We start from the raw sequence: 13118 nt of genomic DNA, 5'->3' as shown, positions 1-13118 counted from the left end.
TAACTGCAATAAACGACTGGGCTCCCCACGAACTGACAAGATTACATTGTAATGCGACAGCTAGACTTGACCCAAATTCTCCTTTCACTGTCAAACAACTCTGCGTGACTTCATCACAAGGGGTTCTTCCCCTAGCTAACTATCATTGATATTATGGCAGTGTTTCTGGCTTCTCCTTTTTCTTGTCTTTCTTAAAACAAACAAAAAGACATCTGACCTCATAACTGCTCCTTTTATAATATCATCTGCAAATTTCACTAGTGCTTTTACAGAAACAGAGAATGAAAGAGGAAGATAATTTTGAAAACAGATCCGCTGAAAAGAGCATTAAAACCACCTTCCTCCAAGTTTGTTTGCTGTTTGAGAAGACTTCGTTACAGTATTCCTGCAGCTATTACACACATTGGTACACAAGTCCCCGCGAAAGAAAAGTGTCACATTTTAAGATGCTGGTACGACAAAATTTACGTATTGTGGACAGGAATTTCCTGATTCAAAACACGGGCATGAAAGGAAGCTTCCTGTTTCCCCCTTTACTCCAAGAAGGGTCTTTGGAAGGGCTCACTACCACAGCCTGCCTGGAATACAGAGCTCCAGGTTAAGCACTGCACTGCCATGCACACTACTAAAGCAAGGATATGATGGCCACAGAAGTGTAACTGGGTGACTCCAGCTCAGGAGAGTTGCCATGCCACCTGTTTCTGAAGGCAAGTTGCTATATGTCATGCATTTTCATATGTCAATTCTGGAAACAGTGGGTTAGAAAACAAACCCTTCCCACTAAGCAAAGACACACTATAAGCAGAGCAATAACTGATATACCATTACAGATTCTTCAGTTTAAAAGCTCATGCATATAAATGAAACCTGCAGTTGCATTTTCAAACACTGCTCTTGAGCACAGAAACCATTCCCAATACCATGTAGATCCCTATAATAATTACTTAGTTCAAATCTATGCACACATGCGTGTTAAACATCCATTTATGTGCACACAGATTGTTACAACAAGAATTTCAACTTGGTGGGGTGGGAGAAATGCATACACATACCAAAAAAAGAAAAAAAAAGGAAGAAAAATCACACCCAGCAATTTTTTCCCCATTTACTTGTTTAAGGCAGAGGTCACACAAGTGTAAAGGGTGAAGAGACCTACTTTGACAAGAAATTACTTTTATTGAGTTTGGATACTGGCACAGAGTTGGAGTCTTTTCCTTAAATACCTGTTCAAACACAGCCAACTCCAGCCTTTCGTTTAAGGCAGTACTTGAAACTGTGCATATTATCATAGAATCGTAGAATAGCTTGGATTGGAAGGGACCTGTAAAGGTCATCTAGTCCAACTCCCTGCAATGAGCAAAGACTTCTTCAACTAGATCGCGTTGCTCAGAGCCCCATTCAACCTGACCTGGAACATTCCCAGGGATGGGGCATCTACCACCTCTCCAGGATATTCCAAGGCTTTCCTACAGCTCAGTCTACATAGCACAATCATAACAACATTTCTTCACACCTCTGTACATAAAGTATATAAGAACATTTCTCTGATCAGCACAATTTAGTCCTGTTTGTTTCTGCCTTACAGCTTCTTGAAGTAAAGACCCTTACTCTGATCAACACACAGACCTTACTGGTTTCTTGAGAACAGCGGCCATGGTCCCTGCTGAGTTCTCCTTCTGTACGAAGGGACATCTACCAATACAGACACCACAGTGGCAAGCAAGTAAGAGGTGCGATCTAGGGAAAGGGGATTTTTCTAATGACCTACAGCTCAACATCAAGATGACAGCACCTCCCCAATGCTTCAAATCCTCTAAGGAGGTCTCACATAAAACTGTCCTTAATGTGATGTCTGTGCTAAAAGGCACACAGCTAGACTTGGGAACTAAAGCGTGGGGTATGATCAGACATAACTAACAGCTTTTCCCTGAGGTCAGCTACAGCCACACTACTAGTACTCCATCTAAATGCTACCTGAGTAACAAAGTCTCACAGCATGTCTATCCAATCGCAAGTTGTACACCTATATTCCTAGAAAATGTTGCATATTTCTTTTCCTTATGAAAAAGGAACACATTCTACCAGCAGCCCACCACCCATTTTTCCAGTTTTGAAGGGTTTTACTCCTTAATGAAATAGTTGCCCTACTTTGGCAAAGCACACGTCCTGCGTTAAAGAATGCGAACACAGCTGACTAGAAAACAAAGAGCAGCAATAAACTGCTTGTGCATTTCAGCCTTCAAATGTCCTCCACTGCCTTCTGCCAATCACTTCCCTGACACAAACCAGGCCCACAAAGCAGCAAACCAATTCCTAGTTAGGAATTCTTCACAGGAGTGAAGAATCCACAAGTCGCCAAAGGACTGGAAGCGCCAGGAAACGAGGTTCTCGGAGGAGATTTTTGGCGCAGGGATTTAGAGTGAAAACGTGTAGCCAATGCTGAATACATGTTGATGTTTTCCCGCAAGGAACGATACAGTATCAACTTCAGCTTGGATTTTATGAGTCTGGGTTGGCAGACAGCTTTTCTTTCAGGAAAACAAAAACACGGTTTCAGTTTAGGAAAGTTACCACAGCAATCTCATTTCCTTCCCTGCCTGTGGGGAGCGGGTGGAACCAGACCTAGGATGTCTGAGTCCCAGACTCCTACTACCTGAGCCGAGAGGGGTGCGCCAGCACCTTTCCACATCACACACCTCCAGCAAAAAAGTTTGTCTAGGCCTCTGACTGGCACCCAGTTAACTTCTTTTTTTTGATAAAAGGTACAAAAGAAGGAGCATCCAGTTACTTTTGCACTGGGCTGAAGCAACCACCCAAGCCAAAGATAATTCCTTGGAGTACAATTCGTTAGCTTATATCTATTAACAAAGCAATAATGAAATAAAAAATGCCCTACCTTCCCCCAGAAGCATTTTAGGAAATTAGTAACATCATATGAAATAATATACATATGAGTCATGAAGTTTCTTTCTAGAAAGCTACAGATAATATTAGCAACTTTTTAAGCCTAAATACCCCCCAAATATGTTACTTTATGCGTGTGTATATAAACACACATGACCGTGTACACACACAGCCAGGTTTTGGTTTTTTTTTTAAAGAAAGAAAATACTATGTTATGAGAAACTGAAAGCAGCACAGCAGCTCGGTGAAGTGCTGTACCCAACCCTCCTCCTGCCCCTGACATGTGATCTGGAAAACAAGCAGCAACATAAGCACTGAGCTTAGACTAAATTTACTTTTTGGAGACAAACTGAGTAAACACACACACAATCCTTTTGCATCACTCAGCAGAAAGTTACATTTACCAAAAAAAAAAAAAAAAAAGAAGAAAATAGTAAGGAACATATATGAAGGTTACTTTTGAGTAGCAGCAGTTGGCCACTGTCAGAGGGCAAATTCACTTTCAAAATCAACATTGCTTGAAGGATTGACACTTCGAATGTTGCTATCTTTTCAGTCTAAATCTTAGTGTTAACAGGCAAATCTCAACTCCCCGAACACAGCAGACTGAAACCCAGCTAAAGGCAAAACCCAAGAACCAACCCTGACCAAGCAGCAGAAAACAGAACACCACCACGTAAGTAAGCACAACACAGAAAGTGCCATTGAGCAGCACCATAATATTTACAGTAGCCCTATGGAGGGTGTCAAGGTTCAATTGCAGCAATTACGCACTGGGGAGGTGTGTAAGAGGAGACTAGCCAAACTAGGGAAAAAAAAAGAAATAAAAAATATAAAAAGGACTTCTCCAAAACCAGCAAGATACAGTATCTCTACAGATTGCCTGGGAAAGGATCAGAACAGTAAAGACAGCAGTAAAAACTATATGCTAAATTTCACAATTAACACATCAGATAGTAATGTGTAAACGCAGCTCAGACATCAAAACAAAGCAGGAATAATGTGCACAACCTAAGAGCCATTTAGCACCTAACTTGATGAGACTCTTCACTTGATTCTGGAAATCTCATAGGGCAGGGAAAAAACAAAACAAAATAAAACGGAATCAAAAACTGCCCTAGCTGTTGAAGATGTAGTGCACAGAGAAGATACCTTGAGGGACAGAGGGGAGTACCATGATTTTGTAATTAATCCTATAAAGGGTAACTCACTGTCATTCCCATTTCCTTATACTCATTAGAGTATTCTGTGAGGCTCCACAGATTCTAACAACCAGTATAAACTGTTGATGAATTATTCCAATTCAACCCTTTAAACAAAATAGCTTACCTATCACTAATACCACTTCTCTACTGCAAGCACGTTATACTGCTTTTCACACCTAACAAGCACTTCTTAATCTACCAGCACTTTGTGAGGAAACCAGCCGTCACAGATGTGAAAATCTGTAAGTCCTGAACTAATAAAACTTTCACAACTAAAAGATCTCCGTACACAATGTCTGATGCATCGGAACATTCACCATCACTGGATTAACAGACATCTAGTTTGAAATCAAAGGTAGCATTCACAAGGAGTTGGTGCCCTACAGCAACTTCAAGAGAGAGGACACAAGTATGAAATCTTAGGTCTGTAAAGCAGACCTTAGCCATTTCCCCCTGCTGAAGGGAGGGACTTGAGAGTAACCTGTTTGATAACGAACACAGACTGACCTATTTCACCACAGTGCTATGTGCTGGCAGTCCCTAGAAAGCTTCAGCTACCGTACACCTGCTCACACATCATCACAGTTAAAGCCACCTTCGCGAACTGTGTTGCCTGTGCTTTGTGGTGACTGTATCCCATGACACAGGCAGGTGTCTGCACTGGCACTGACACTAGCAGGACTGTGGTATCTACACAGGATTTCTCCCTCTAAGTGGTTCATGAATAGAAAATGCTACAAATCAAAGTTTGGAGACAGAATGTGTTCGAAACCAGAGCCGAGTTAGTTATTCCCAAAGACTTTCCATTTAAATCTTTCCTAATGAAATATTCAGATTAAAAAAAAAAAAAATAGTTTGTCAGCAAGGCTTCTGATTCAGGAAAGATGTTCTTTTCCTTGCCGAAGTTGCCATTTCACCTGTTTCTCCCTCACCATCCTCTGTTCTCCACGGCACCAGTCTCCTGTGTCATACCAAGTCTTTCATGACACATTTTAGCTGATCAACCGGAGCTGCTGCACACTGTCACCAACCCTCTCTAGACCATCTTCTGGAAGGAGAAGGTGCAGGAGATACCCAAAGGAAGTTTTATCAACAAGTGCAGAAACCCGGACAGTTGACTCATTAAAATGACATGTCTTCTTTAGGTCTGAAAGTTGGTATTGTCAAAATGTTGTACTGTTGTTTAGCTGGTCTCAAATTTAACTGGTTCTCAGATCTCACAATTTAATGAAGTCTCTTGGGACGAAGACAAATGTTGAAAAGTTATGGTTGTTTTGCAAAGCAGCCATTCCACCTCAATGCCACAGCTTCCTTTCATACTGAAGAACACAGGTTGCTCCTCCAGGTCATGCCACAAAGCCAATTTCCTTATAAAACTGAAGCCTGTGGTTCCCAAGTCCTCCGTTCGTGGGTGCAAAATCATCTCGCGTCGTGAGAGGGAGAACGTTCAGCCACCTTTTGCCAGAAGCAGCAGGGAGATGTCAGCTGCTCCCTCTCCAACAGCAGGCCCTGGAGACAGCACCCACTTCGCCTCGTGGCCAGCACACACGAGGTTGTTCTGCGCAGAACCGTTACAGAAGTGGTGTGCAGCAAAGTACCGTCGGCAACTGCCTAGGTGTCCAACCAACTCAGCAATAGTTAAAGGGTGACACACTGCAACTCAGCCTCCTCATGTCTGAGGACAAAGCATGTTTTATTTGGTCAGCTGCAGTTCTTTTCAGCAATACATTTTAACAAAGGTCCTCAAACAAAAAAACCTGATTTTTGGACAGCTTCTACAATAGGCTGCTCCTTCTGCTATCAGACATGGCATAGGCATTCCTCCTCTTTTCTAAAAATCAAGCAAAGTACTACATCAATGACAGAAAGGTGAATGATTTCTCCCTAAGGCAAGAAAGGGAAGGACAATAAGCACTCTTGCTAAGGCAACAGACAATATATGTCCACTACATAGGTACAAGCCTTACAAGAACTGCTCCATGATCAAATGGATTTCTTGTTCCAGTAATCTATTAGCTTCAGTCATGCTATTCAAACATGACTTCTGGAACACATCCAGAAAGACTAACTTCAAGCTCCAACACTTCAGTCAGGATCTACTGCACACTATGATAAGCCTGAAATCTCAAGCTCCATATTTTTCTAGATAAATAAGCTTTCAAAAACCATCTCCCTTACAGAAACATTTTAAAAGACTAAATGAAAACCAGGAAAATAAATTTGTGTTTAACAATTTATTTTTAAAACCAGAGAAACTCCTGTAGACAAAATTTGATATGTAATAATTATTTTTTTTAAATGAATGTTGTGTTCATATCCCATCTGCATGACAAGAATTTTAAGTGAAGAGATTTTATTCACATTTAAGCTTTGTTCAGAGCAAGTTTCAGCCTGTCTTAGAAAAATAAATTTGTGGAAAACAGATATACTCAAAGGTGCCAGGAATTATTCTTCAGACACTGACAACAAACTGCTTTAGACTCCCGAAACATCTAAGTCTCCCATCTGTCTTAACATGCCAGTTGTAGCTTCCATTACAATTCTATTCAGTAAACCCTTGGACAAGCCAAAAAAATAAGTGAAAAAGGCAGTACAGTGTAGTTTATGTGATTAGTCACAAACTCTTAGGACAGCTGCCTGAGATTATTACAGTATATATGTGAATTCTGAAAAACTAATACTGATAAGCACACAAACCCGTAACCTTTAATACTAGAAAAGCAGTATTGCATGGATTGTTATCTAGTGTTTGAGAAGTGATATTCTGACCAGGAGTTATCCTCCCCCTAATGTGTCTCTTCAGCTTTGAGATGAGAAAAAATTCAGGCAAACTTCTGATGTTCAACAGTTTCCCCAACAGATGAAAATGCTACATGGAAAACAACAGCCATTTTCAAAATAATTTGCATCACCTTTCTGAAATCTCACCTAAGATACGAGCCAGCAGCAAATGAGAAAACAGCATTCAAGAACTGGCTAACAAAGGTGCTTTTCTCCATCCATGGTACAACGTTAGCCTACAAAGCCCGCTATTCTGAGAAACACGTACCACTTTCCTAACCACCAATGCCACTCTACAAACTTCAACCCAGATATTTACGTTGCTCGTAGAGCACAGAGCTCTGGGTGTTTCCTCAGAGTGCTGCCCCTACACCTGGTATCACCATCACAACCTGCTAAAAAGCAACTTTTTTTTTTTTTTTTTTTTTACAGTAATTAAGCAGTTCAGTTGCCAAAGGCACCAAAAGCCCCAGTAGCCTATGGAAATAAGGCCTCTCTTTGTCAGGTGTAGATTTGTTCTCCTCTGAATGACACAGAAAGCAAGCAGCAAACAAGAGCTTCTACAAGTTTCACAGCAATTGACGATGCACAGAAGCTGCCAGCAAACTCATACCTGCGAGCATGCTAATGATGATGATGAGGCATGGGACAAGTTACCTAAACTGAAAGATCACACTTTTGACCATGGGGCTTGGGGATATTTTTTTTTTTATTTGTTTATTTGTTTTATTTTATTTGTTTATTTTTATACCATGAGCCAGCCTGGCTGTCAAGAAGGCCAGCGGGATCCTGGGATGCATTACGAGGAGTGTGGCCACAGGTTGAGGGAGGTTCTCCTTCCCCTCTACTCTGCCCTAGTGAGGCCCCATCTGGAGTACTCTGTCCAGTTCTGGCTCCCCAGTTCAAGAAAGATGAAGAGCTACTGGAGAGAGTCCAGCAGAGGGCTACAAGGATGGTGAGGGGACTGGAGCAACTCTCCTATGAGGAAAGGCTGAGGGAGCTGGGCTTGCTCAGCCTGAAGAAGACAAGGCTGAGAGGGGATCTTCTAAATGCCTATAAATATCTGAAGGGTGGGTGTCAGGAGGATGGGGCCAAACTCTTTTCAGTGGTGCCCAGCGACAGGACAAGGGGCAATGGGCACAAACTGAAGCAGAGGAAGTTCCGTCTGAACATGAGGAAGAACTTCTTCCCTCTGAGGGTGACAGAGCACTGGAACAGGCTGGCCAGGGAGGTTGTGGAGTCTCCTTCTCTGGAGATATTCAAGACCTGCCTGCACAAGGTCCTGTGCAGCCTTCTCTAGGTGACCTTTCTTTGGCTGGGGGGTTGGACTAGATGACCCACAGAGGTCCCTTCCAACCCTGAACATTCTCTGATTCTGTGATTTTTAAACCAGCATTTCACCTATTCCTCAACCCAGGGAACAGGCTGTACTGCGAAGATCAGTTTGCCACATGCAGTCTGCCTTCCCAGGACCCACACTCCACTCTGAATCAAGGAAACAGGTGAATTAATGAGGGATTTTCTAGTTGCACCAATCCTCCTCTTTCTCATAGTTCCTATCAGGTAGTTCTGGAACAGTAATGCCCCACTCTGAACCTGCAGGAAAGCTGTGGGATGTAGCCAGGTCTTCCTATCATCGTGCTGAACAACCCCCGGCAATATGATTTTTTGCAGGTGACTAGAACTATAAACACGGAACTTTTCAGCTCTGGGGACAAACTAGGATTTCCCTTATCAGGAGGAATCCGATGAGGCTTTGATCACAACTTCCAGGTTCACCCCATTTATGCAGAATTTATTCTAGCAATGGTATCAAATGAATGAAACTCCACAACAGTGAGAAAATCTTTAGCTTAAAGCTTCCGATTTCTTCCACCCCTCTGAAAGCAGAGCTCATTTGGCAATGAATGACCCTGCAAAATCTGTTTGAGAAGTGGTGTTTTCCCCCTTTCCTTTTCACAATCTTCATGCATATTTTGGATTCGAGAGAGGTGTATTCTTTGGCAGTCGCCCTCTGGACCCCCAGAGAATCGAGCAGACCATAGGACCATCTCCCTCGCTCCACCCACAAACCCTCAACAGAAAACAATAAAACCAGAGGGGGAGAAGGGGATGTAGCGATCCTATATAGCTGCCTAAACACTACGAGGGCAACACACATACCAGACAGCTAAAAGCTAAAGCAAGCTTAGAAACTAGCCGGCGGGAGACAAGCTTTCTGTACTTGCCGTTGGCTTGCCCGACACCAGCTGACTGTTCCACCAGCCCTTCGCTCCAGCAGCAAAGCAGCTGAAATCCATCCCTGATGCAACTCCAGCGAGACCGGTAGGTTTCCCCAGGGATGAATCAGGCCCTGTATATCTCAAACCAAAACCCACTAAAGTTTCGCTGAAGCGAAATTGCAGGAGCGCAAGCTATGGATAACAGCTGGAGAACATTAAGTCTCCCCCCCTCCCCTCCCTTTCCCCGGGGTTAATATTTTTTTTCCTCTGTTCAGACAGGAAGCAGTCATATACCATACCGCACAACATAAGGATCCTGGGATAGAAAGACGAGTAGAAAAGGATCACAAAGAGCTCTCCGAAAGTTTCGCAGCAAAGTTACGCTGCCGCCACCACCCCCCCCCCGCTCCGCTACCTCCGCCTTCTCAAGCCCCTGCATCACCGAGGCAGCTGTTACCTCCCCACCTATTAAAAGTTAAAAATATAATTAAGGGTATTTTGAGGGTTTTTGCGCCAGCGGGAGCCTGAGGGCCGTGTAATGGTTCCGGGGGGGGGGGGGGGTCACAGGGTGAGAGGCGCCTCTCACCCGGTGACCCCCCCCTCCCCGGGACCCGGGGAGACCCCGCTGCTACCCCAGAGCCCCTTCTTTTCCTCCCGCCCCCCCCAACTCACCCTCGCTGCCGTACTGCTTGCCATTGTTGGCTCCCATCCTGCCGGCTTCATGCTCGCCGCCGTCTCCCCGCCCCGCCGGGCAGCATGTCTACCGCGGGGGGGGGGGGGGGGGGGGTGGAGAGGAGAAGGGGGGGGGGGAACCCCTGGGAGTTTTCACGCCGACACGTCCCGACAGCTTGCTCCGCGTGGCCGATAGCCTCCCTTCCCCCTCAAAAAAAAAAAAAAACAACCCAAACAAAACTAGAAAAAAAACAACGACAAAAACCAACAAGAAAAAAGAAGAGGGGATAGAATAAAAAAATGCGATGTATCGGGGCGCCTTCCCCGCTCCGGTTTCCAGCCGGGGTGTCGGGGCAGGGGAGGTGCCTCCAAGTTATAATCCACGGGCGGGACGGCCCCCGGCGCTGGGGCTCCTCAAATGCTTCGGCGTTGCCGCTCCGCCTTCCTCCTCCTCCTCCTCTTCTCGGCCCCGCTGCTGCCGCCTCCCCCGGGAAGCCGCCGCCAGCCACTTGTTGCCCGGGGAGGGAGAAAAGGAAGGAAGGAGGGAAGGGAAGGAGGAGAGAGGAGCCGCCGCCGCAGACTTTTGTTAGCGGCAGGCGCCTCCTCCCGGCGCCCAGCACCGCCGGGCCGGGAGGAGCGAGCGGGGGACGGACGGATGGACGGACGGACGGACGGACGGACGGACGGGAGGGAGGGAGGATGGAGCCGGGAGCCGGCCCGGCCTTTAAAGACACATCGCCCGGCCCTTCCCCTCGCGGGGTCCCCCCAGCCCCGCCGCCCCCCGGCCCCCCTCTGCTCGCCCCGGCCGGGCACCTTCGCAGCCCCCTCCAGCCCTCTGCGACTCGCAGAAGTTGCCAGAAAGTCACCAGGAGGTCTGTTGGCCGGTTCTCCCGAGCTGGAGCTGTTTTCTCCCTTGCGAACAGCCTTCCCACGTGGATCACTCCGGCCTTTGCCACCGCATCGAAATAAAAACCAAACACCCAACTGTTTCAGCACCCCCAGATTAGTTCTTCAGGTATCCCATAGGGCTGGTGCTTTGAGACGAGACGTTTCCAACTAATTCAGCTTTCTTAAAAAACAGCTGCTGCTTCTTTCACCCCAAAAAGACAGGCTCTTTACCTCCCACAGACCGTGGGGGTTGTCAGGAATTCGGAAGCAACACATTCCCCTTTCAGCTCAAACGTCTGGGCTGTCACCACAAGCTCTAGTAGGGACTCACCCGCCGTTACCAACGTCATCTAACGGGACATCGCGTACCTGAAGCGGTGGAGGGTGCTCAGCGGTGTAAGGGGCAGCACTGCGGGGGTGAGGGTCTTTCCTGAGGGCAGCCCACCCCAGTAGCAGAACTGGGAATCATGGTTTTCATCGCCGCGGGGGAGTCCACGCTGCCTCTGCCCGGCGAAACGGGCTGGATAACAAGAGGTGCTGCCAAATCGGAGCGAGGGTAAACTGCCTGTGTGGACAGGATAGTACCCGAAACTGCCGGTCCCGGGAGGATGCTTGCCCCCAGAAGGGTAACACCAGAACAACAGAAGTAACAGCAATGAAGTTCGATCAAGAGAACTATTACCTGGGTTAAACAGTAATCAGGGGTTACCAAAAGATTTCTGGAACAGAGTCAGATTGAAAAGAAGTGAAAAAGAAGGACGAAAGTCTGCAGTCGGTGGAGAGAGACCGTGGAGCAGGCACAGAGCAGCAGTCAACCCGGTTTGACACTGCCAAAAGCCACCCCAGGGGCATCTCTCCCCTGCCTGGGCCCGACGGTGCCGGCTCCCTGCCTGCTGGGGCAGCTTGGGGGGCGGCAGGCGAGGACCCACACCCTGGGCATGGAGGTGTACTTGTGGCACGGGCCTTAGCCAGTTTCAGGGAGCAGCACCAGCACAAACACACCTAAAACGTGGGTTATGCAGTTACCCTCAGGAGGTGTGTGTGAGGAGGGGGACCCACACCCCCAAAAGAGGGGGATGTGCCTGTATCCCAGGCAGCCTGGGGAGCAGCATACACACAGCTGTGCGTCTGTGAGCGGCTAGGGCTCCTCAGGATTAGTCATAGGAGGGCTTTTAGAAGTTTACAGCTGTTTATTCACATTTTGCAAATATCTGCCATTGTGGTTTACCTGTTGTGTTGCTGACACGGACCCTCAGCGTACAGCTCAATGCCAGGTCATCACGTGTCCTTAGTAAAAAGACAAAACCACTTTAATCCTGATTTGATTTGAACCATGAGTGGAGCAGTTTTCCTGCACCATGCTGTAACCTCATGTACGAAACGGCCTGTCTTCCTAAACGCATCACAACACACTCAAGGCAATTACTGCACGTACAGATCATTCTGAGCAAACTGCATCTTTGTCAACATACAGCATATGAAACTGCAAAGGCAAAAGCATCAATAGTGATGGCACTACAGAGAAAGTTCCTAAAACCTGAAGTTTTGGGGACAGGAAGTTAACCTGAAAACATGTGACTTTTCATTAAGAGGTGGGCTGACTACCTGAAGCTGTAATGAGTATCGGCAGCATGGATGACTGACAAGTAATTGGGCAACATTAATTAAGCTGTAATCCCATCAGATACTGGCCATTAATGCTTCTCTCTGTGAAAAAGTTTTGGTCCTGATTCAAGATGACTACACACACCCTTCAATTCTCAAAAATCAGTAAAGGTCTAAGAAAATACTGCCTTCTGGGGTCAGACTCATCAAATGACCATCCTAGGTTTTTTGAAAGAAAATGTGAATTAGTCTAAAAATGCAGTTTTCTGTAATCAAAGCTTAACTTCTAACCACTGACATTAAGCAAACTTTGTACTGTGCCAAGGCAGGTAGGTTTTGACCCAAGTGTCTGCTTTTCACATCCTCACCTTCTTTTTGAGAGTCACCTGTTCAGGGGGTGGGGGAGAAGCAATCTGCCTTCTGTAAAAAGTAAAAGTTTATGTTGCAAGGTTAATGTTTGCTTCACATACAGGCCTGCAGACTGCCAACAAAGACAGACAACCAAGCACTTTTTTTCCTGCCATGTGGCTTGTAGAGTTTGAAAAGCCCACCCCAAGCACTTGCTAGGAGATCACCTAGTGAGAGTAGGACGTTAAAGAGAAAAACTAGGGCTTTCTGTGGCAGAGCAGCCTACCTTTGTCACTCCAGCCCTTGCCTCCAACTCAGCAGCTGCAGCTAGCATGGCCAGCCATATCATCCTCCCCCCAGCAGGTACTGCGGGGCGATGCTGGTCCCCAGCCGTGAGAGAGCACGCGCAGGCTGAGACCAAGATGTGCCCCTGCTCCACGTGCAGCCCAGCCGCGCTTAACGTCAGCCTGAAGCACAGCGACGAGAGTAGACA

General features: G+C 46.3%; 1 protein-coding gene across 2 annotated transcripts in view; it reads right to left on the bottom strand.

The window, feature by feature from the left end:
- FBXL7 (F-box and leucine rich repeat protein 7) overlaps positions 1 to 9856 on the bottom strand; it is a 197634-nt gene extending 187778 nt beyond the window's left edge. For both annotated transcript variants that reach the window (XM_075417117.1, XM_075417116.1), the window contains exon 1: positions 9785 to 9856. In XM_075417117.1, the coding sequence (XP_075273232.1) occupies positions 9785 to 9821 (37 nt within the window). In that variant the 5' untranslated portion in view covers positions 9822 to 9856. The remainder of the gene's footprint in view (positions 1 to 9784) is intronic.
- Between the last annotated feature and the right edge of the window lie 3262 nt (positions 9857 to 13118).

The sequence above is a fragment of the Opisthocomus hoazin genome, chromosome 3 (genome assembly GCF_030867145.1).
Source record: "Opisthocomus hoazin isolate bOpiHoa1 chromosome 3, bOpiHoa1.hap1, whole genome shotgun sequence".
Taxonomy (NCBI): domain Eukaryota; kingdom Metazoa; phylum Chordata; class Aves; order Opisthocomiformes; family Opisthocomidae; genus Opisthocomus; species Opisthocomus hoazin.
This window is presented reverse-complemented; position numbering and strand designations above follow the sequence as displayed.